General features: G+C 59.9%; 1 protein-coding gene across 2 annotated transcripts; it reads right to left on the minus strand.

The window, feature by feature from the left end:
- Positions 1 to 320: 320 nt before the first annotated feature.
- On the minus strand, positions 321 to 6,555 carry Fgf17 (fibroblast growth factor 17). 2 transcript variants are annotated; one of them, XM_048330425.1, is made up of 5 exons: positions 6,300 to 6,555; positions 6,069 to 6,105; positions 2,244 to 2,421; positions 1,876 to 1,982; positions 321 to 701 (listed from the first exon to the last, which is right to left on the minus strand). In XM_048330425.1, the coding sequence occupies exons 1-5, from the start codon at positions 6,332 to 6,334 to the stop codon at positions 408 to 410; spliced, it is 651 nt and encodes a 216-aa protein (XP_048186382.1). In that variant the 5' UTR covers positions 6,335 to 6,555; the 3' UTR covers positions 321 to 407. The 2 variants fall into 2 exon arrangements, with proteins under 2 accessions (XP_048186382.1, XP_048186383.1); XM_048330426.1 differs by having other exon boundaries at positions 389 to 701; positions 2,244 to 2,388; positions 6,300 to 6,334.
- Positions 6,556 to 7,271: the final 716 nt, after the last annotated feature.

The following is a 7,271-nucleotide window of genomic DNA, read 5'->3' on the forward strand; positions in this document are numbered from 1 at the left end:
GAATGGACGCTAAAACCCAAAGTCACTTCCGCCAGGCCGGGAGGGATCGGGGTGGGGCTGGGGGGGGGGCGACTGAGGGGGTCTCGGGGCACAGGATTTGAGGACAGCCAGGTCCAGGTCCGAGTGGGCCGGGGCTACTCTACCGCCCCGCGCCCTGGCCTGGCGGGCGCACGGAGAGGCCGGCTTGGAGCCAGGGGAGGCCCTAACCCCCCCCCCCCCCCGCATCCGCCCTCAGGCCGGGCAGGGCCCGACCCAGCGTGCTGAGCCGGCCCGACCCAGCGTGCTGAGCCAGCCCGTCCAGGGTCCAGAAGTCCTGTGGCCTCCCCACCCTCCACCCCGGCCCCGTCTTTGGATCAGGAGGGAGAAGGGGGTGGGGTGGGGAGGGGGGACGGCTGCTGCACCCCTGACTACGTGAGGGGCTGGGGCCTCCGGGTGCGCTTGGTCCTGCGGGTGGGGGCCGAGCCCACGAACTCGAACTGCTTCTGCCGCTCGGCGTGGTTGGGGAAGGGCAGCTGGCCCTGGTAGAGGCGCTTGATGAAGTGGGCCTCTCGCTGGTTCTGGCGGCTGCGGGAGGCCTGGCGGGGCCGGCCCTGCCGAGTGAAGGCCATGAACCAGCCCTCGTGCCGCGCGTTCTGGAAGGCCGTGTAGTTGTTCTCCAGCACAATCTCGGTGAACACGCACTCCTTGCTCTTCCCGCTGGGCTAGAGGAGGGAGGGAGGGGAGGAGGGGAATTGTCCACCCACTCTCCGCCCAAGCTGCCTTTGGGCCCGTTTTAGAGAACCAAGTCCCGGAGCCCAAGGAGCTCCAGGTGAGACAGGCATCTATTAGGCAAGGAGGGGGAAAGGCCTGGAGTCACTTGGCCCTTGTGTCCCCTAAGCAAGGCTTAACCACGGAGCCCCCTTCTGAGCCACAGCATAAAGATGGGGGTGGGGGAAGGTGGCACCTGAGAACTGTCATGGGGGCTGCGTGAGGCCTGTTACCAGGTGGGGGCAATGGTCTCTGGTGAAAAGACAAGTGCCAGACGCAGCTGCCCATTGGACCCTACGCCCCTTCTCATAGGAGAGAAGCCTGGGATCACTTAGCACAGCCAGAGTTGCCTGATTCCAATAGAAACTCAATTCTTGCCAAAACTGCTGGGCTCAGGGGTGTGGCTTAAGTGATGAGCGTGTTTTTCCTGGCAAACATAGGACCCTGAGTTCAAACCCTACTGTAGCCAAAACAACCCAACAAAGCCCCAACAGTGAACCAGGTGGCTCATGCCCATAAGCCTAGCAACTCAGGAGGCTGAGATCTGAAGATGGTGGTTTGAAGCCAGCTTGGGCAGGAAATTGTGAGACTCTTATTTGCAGTTAACCACCCCAAAGTTGGAAGTACAGCTGTGGCTCAAGGGGTAGTGCTAGCCGTGAGCACAAAAGCTCAGGGACAGCGCCCAGGCTCTGAGTTCAAGTCCCAGGATTGGCATGTAGGCACACACACACACACACACACACACACACACACACACACACACACAGAGTATTAGGCCCAATACTCAGGACGCTTTCATCAGTACCAGTATAAGTACTGAATAGGTACTAGTGTGCATCTTGCCAGTTGGAGCATGTGGACCCTACTGTATTTGTGGGGGTGCCTTATATGGGTACCCTAACTTTTAACCCATAGCCCTCCACATGGGCTGTGGCTGTCACTTTATGTGTGATATCCTGTCGGTGGTAGGGGATCCCTTAGCCCCTCCCCAGGGAGTGATTGATTGGGCGGGCTGAGAGACTGGCAGAGTGTAGGGCCTTGTCTTTCCCAAGGCAGGTGGGGCTCAGCAGAGGGATCGGGGTGTCCCACCGCTGGGAGCCCCCAGGGCCCCGTCTCCCAGGGCCTCACCTTCCCGATGAGCTTGCCCCTCTTGTTCATACAGATGTACTTCTCACTTTCGGCCCCCTTGATGCGCACACGGCTGCCGAACGTGTCGGTCTCCACGATGAGCTTGGCTGTGGACAAGGCGGGGAGGGGAGAAGGACTTCTGCTCATCAGTGCCCAGGGCTGGCTGGGAACTCAGGCAAGAGGATTGGGGACTGCCAGGGGCACAGCCTGTGGGCCCATGGTGGGGGGGTGGGGTGGGGGGCTCTACCCTGGGCTTCTTCCTGCTCTCCCACTGCACCTGGGCTCTTCCCCAGGACCTGGGGATGGGCCGGGAGGTCGGGCCCAGGCACCGCGGTACAGGTGGCCTGGGAGCCAGGAGCAGGTCTCACCAAACTTGTTGCCGTCCTCGGCGGTGGCGGAGATGCGACGCCCGGTGACTTGCACGTGCTTGCCGCTGGTCCGGCTGTAGAGCTGGTACTCACGGATCTGCCGCCTGCTCAGCTGGTCGGTCATGGCACCCTGGTCCCTCACGTACTGGTTAAAATTAGGAGACGGGTAATTCTCCCCCTTTGCGGTTACCAAGGGAAAAATAGTGTCAATTTGCTTTGGGTGACGCCACCACTGATGCCTCGGGGACAGGGGGGAGGAGAGGAGTGTGGTGGGCAGGCCCCCTGCCCTGCAGAGTAGAGGGTGAAAGGTAGAAGCCACGGGCGCTGCGGCCAGGCCGCTCCCAGGCTGCGGGGCGGGCTCTGTGCTATTCTGAGTGAAGGAGCTCGCGGCCTGCTCCCGCTTAGAGTGATAAGCGCACAGAGCGGCAGCCCCCAGTTCAGGAGCCACGGGCCTTAAAGATCGCGGTGTCCTATGCGTGCGTCCACAGCGCGCACAAGGCACCAGACAAACTCCTTTCTTCTTCTCCGGGGTCTTGGCCCCTTTAGCCAGGATAACCAGATCTCTCCTTGGTTCTCCCCGCTGGCCGCAAAGGGCGTGAGTTGCGTGTGCAGGGAGCAGACGGGCTATGAGAGGCTTTGAATGAGGGTCTCTAGAGAACATTTTGGCATCTCTTAGGTCTGTAGAGCCCCTGCAAGCATTTTTTCCTTCTTTCTTTTCTCTCTTCTCCCTCCCTCCCTCCCTCCCTCCCTCCCTTCCTTCCTTCCTTCCTTCCTTCCTTCCTTCCTTCCTTCCTTCCTTCCTTCCTTCCTCTCTCTCTCTCTCTCTCCCTCTCTCGTGCTGCTATGCTACTGGGGCTTGAATACAAGACCTTGCATTCTCACTTGATTTTCTTGTCCAAGGACAAGACTTGAACCATGCCTCCAGTCCAGAATTTTGCTGATTAACTGAAAGCAGGGGGTTTTCAGATTGGCTTCAAATCTGGATCTTTCAGGTCTTAGCTTCCTAAGTGGCTATAATTATAGGATTGAGCCACGGGTGCCAGGCTCTGTGTGTATTTCTTTTCTTTTGGTGCCACACAGTTCTGGGGCTTGAACTCAGGGCCTATGCACTGTCCTTGGCTTCTTTTTGCTCAAGGCTAGCACTTTATCATTTGAGCCACAGCGCCACTTCCGGCTTTTTCTATATATGTGGTGCTGAGGAATCGAACCCAGGGCTTCATATACAAGGCAAGCATATTCCCAGCCATATTCCCAGCCCCCCTGAGCTTTTCTGCTCAAAGCTAGTGCTCTACCACTTGAGCCATGACTCTGCTTCTGGCTTTTTGGTGGTTAATTGGAGATAAGAATCTCATAGACTTTCTTGCCAGGGTTGGTTTTGAACCTCCATCCTCAGATTTCAACCTCCTGAGTAGCTAGGATTTCAGGCATGAGCCACTGCTGCCAGGCCTGTATACATTTCTTTACAGCCCTCTGCTGCCTTGTTTCAGATGCCCAGGGCCCTTGGAGGAGCACGACGCCTTCCAGGGTTCCTCCTGGACGGGCTGTGTGGAGTGAGATTCCTCCACATGTCTCTCCCGGTCTCAGTATATATATCTCCAAGTCTCAATGCGAGGCTAGTGTGGTTTGCAGCTGCTTTCATAACTAAGATGTGGCTTAAGTGGTAGCACGCACGAGGCCCTGAATTCAATCTCCACCAATATCCCCTACAACACACACACACACAGGGAGACGGAGGCAGCAGTGAGAGTTGCTATTGAAGGGGGTCCCCTGTCTGCGGGAGTCACAATATCGCCCAGAGCAGGGCTTGTGGCCAGTTGGGGATACTGCTGTCCTGGGGCTGGCCAGGGCGGGGGAGGAGCCATCTCCAGGCAGGCACCCTAGGAAAGCGGTCTCAGCCCCACCTCAGTACTGGGCCTCCCCTTCCCCAGCCGCAGCACCCCAGTGGTGGAGAAAGCTAATGATTACTTCCTGCCCTGGGTCTCCCGCAAGGTGCCTGCAAGGGTGGCAGTCCCCAGGGGCTGCTGCGGCTAGCTTCAGGTCTAGCATGAATAAACGCACCTCGTTTTTCATTCCTCCGCCTGGATCCTGCTGGCCTGTGTGAGGACAGCCCCTTCCTGCCCCCACCTCTAGTGTTTAATTCCATCTTGATCCCCGGGCTGTCCCAACCATCTGGGTGGAGCGGGGTGTAGGGGGGGCCACGCATCACCTTGGGGCAGGGGTGGAGAAGGCAGAGCTCTGCGCAGGAGGAGTGACCTGCTCAGGGCTGACCCTTCCGATAGGTCACTGTCCGCAGCGCCTCCCAGGCCCGGCGGGTTGCTGAGACCCGAGGACGGCAGCATCGTCGTCCCCACCCCGCCCTCCATCCCTTCCCGGCACGGCCTGGGACCGGCCTTTGGGATGAAAGGTCTCTTGGCTTGGCCCCGGTTGGCCTCTCTGCCAGGGTTGGGGTCCTGCTTGCCCCAGCCCGAGCCTCCTGGCCCAGGTTCAGCCCATCCGCCCCTCTTGGCGGGCAGCCTCCTCCTGGCAGTCTGTTCCAGGTCAGGGGCAGAGAGGGCCCCCAGAAGCCCCCTCCTCTTTTTGTCCCCCTTCAAGCCTTTCACAAAAGCAGCCCACGACCGCCCCACACAGCCCACCAGTCCCTCTCCCCGCGGGACCTGGCCTGTTCCTTTCATGTTCCCGCTGCAGGGGGACCCTCCCCTTCCACTGCCCAAGACAGCTGCTTGTCAGCCGGCCCCTCAAGCATGGCTGTGCTTCAGCCTGCTGCCCCCCCCTCCAGGGGGGCCAGGGGGCACTTCAAGGGGAAAGGACAGCCTTGCCACCTTCCTGCGTCCTGAATGGGGCCTCATCCAGGCCATAAATGCCCGGCCAGCCGCACCATTGTGCTAATTCCCCTTCCAGAACAGGTTGGGCCCACCCCCCGGCCCCCGCCCGGCCAGGCTGGGGGCTTTCTTCTTGCTCTCCCTGGACGTGTGAAGCAAAAGGCCTGGAACGGGGCTAGAGCAAAAGGGGGAAGGAAAAGAAGGGGGTGTTGTCTCTCTCCCACCCCCCCACTGCTTCAAAGGCAGCCCCTTTCCCTCTCCTTTTTTTTTTTTTTTCAAGGCATTTACCTTAAAAAAAAAGTCCCCACTGGATGGGAAGAGAAGCAATCCTCCAGCCTGGGAAAGCCGGGCCGCGGCTCCCCAGCGCGGTTCTGGACCAGTGCATTTTAATAGCTGCACTTTTATGGAGGATCACACACAAAAAAGGGATGGAGCCTAGCCTTGTATGGGGGGCTGAGGCTTGGGGGGCGGTGGGAGGTGTGTATGGGGATAGGCAGAAGGCAGACTTGGGGGAGTGTGGAGAGGAAAACCCTGAATCCCATTGCAAATGCATCTCTTTGGGCTTGATCCAGTGCCCTGTAGGTAAGGAGTCCCCTCACCCTGCTGGGCACGGGGTGCCTGGGAGACCTTGGTCGCCCATGCCCAGACACCTGTGTTAGGGGGAGTGGGCCCAAACCTGTCCTTTCAGATACAAGGCTCATCTGGGCCACTGCCTCCAGCTGTTCCCTGCTCTGGGAGTGTCCGCCTCTCAGTCCTCCTGGAACCCAAGGCCGGGGGGTACAGAGGGCAACAGAGACCCAGGGGGAGCAGAAAGGACTGTCAAGAGTACCGACATGATGAGCCCAATGATCCCCAAGTCCTCCATACCCTCTCCCCCAACAGGTACCCTAAGCTAACTTTTCAAACCAAAGTACTTCCTGGACCTCCCTGGGGTGGGTGGGGGTAGAACTACCTTCCCTCCTCTTAGGTGGGGGGGGGGGGGCAAAACCTAGGTAGGTGTGCCTACCTGAGTTTGACAGCAGAGAATCAAGAGCTGCAAGCACCTGTGGAGAGAGACAGGGTGCACCAGCTGTAGGTACCAGTGGCAAGCGCAGTGCACACCTGTGGGGCGCACCTGGCCCCCCCATCCTCCCCCCTGCCCTGTCCTGCCCAGCCAACCCAAATGGGAGTCCAGGGGAGCCAGGTCTGCGGTGGGGCTGGAACGTGTAAAAGAACTCCGCTCCCAGGCGGCACTTACAGAGTCAGGTTAGGCAGCAGGCGTGTCGCTCCCATCGCTGGACAGACTTCGTAGGGCTGTCGCCCTCCTCTGCCCCCAAGCTCTGGAGCAGATGTGGGCAGGTCCCAGGGGTAGTGTCCCAGAGAAGCGAAGGTCTCTGAGCCACAGGTTTTGAGGGGAGAGAGGAGAGGGGAGCGGGGAGGAGGAGGAAAAGGGGAGGAGGGAGGGGGTGTAATTGGGAGCTGAGGTGTGAGGTGGCCACCTTCCTGGCCAGTGAGGCTGCTTAGTGGCCCCGGGCTGCGGGGCTGCGGGGCTGGGGCTGGGGGAGCTTTCTGGACAGGAGGCTGGCCCGTCAGCCCTCCTGCTTTATTCTTGGCCCGCTGGTGCAGAGCAAGCACAGAACCTGCTGGCCCAGGCGCAGTGCGGGCTCTGTGGCCGGCAGGGGGAGGAGGCTCCCTTGCCTGCCCGTCTCAGTGCACTGGCTCTCCTTCAGACTTGGAGCCCCATCTTCCTCCAGGGTAAGACAGCAGGTACTGAGCTGGGCTAGGGGACGCAGGTCCTGGCTTGAGGTAGAATTAAAAGGAGGAGCCTCCTTCCAGGGGGCAGGGGTGGGTTTGGTTCCGGCCACTGCTGGAGTGGCCCAGGCCACTAGGGAGGAGGGGCTGTGGCTGGCTGGCAGCAAACAGTGGGTGCAACAGGTTGGGATAAGAGATGAGGAGGACGAGGTCTTGAGAGGACCCCAAGAGAGGCACAAAGCCGGCTCGAGATAGAGACAGAGCACAGCAGGCCACAGTGTACAAGCCAGTTTCCCCGGGGCCCCCGTGAACGCCTTTGAGAAATGCGGACAGTCACGTACCTTTCCTCAGGAGGCCCAAGGGAGACTGTAGCGCTTAGAAGTCATGCCTGCTGCGGAGGCCCGGTGGCTCACGCCCTGTAATCCTAGCTACTCAAGAGGTAGGATTCCATGATCCTCACGAGATCAGAGGATCATGG

This window comes from Perognathus longimembris, chromosome 21 (genome assembly GCF_023159225.1).
Source record: "Perognathus longimembris pacificus isolate PPM17 chromosome 21, ASM2315922v1, whole genome shotgun sequence".
Lineage (NCBI taxonomy): Eukaryota > Metazoa > Chordata > Mammalia > Rodentia > Heteromyidae > Perognathus > Perognathus longimembris.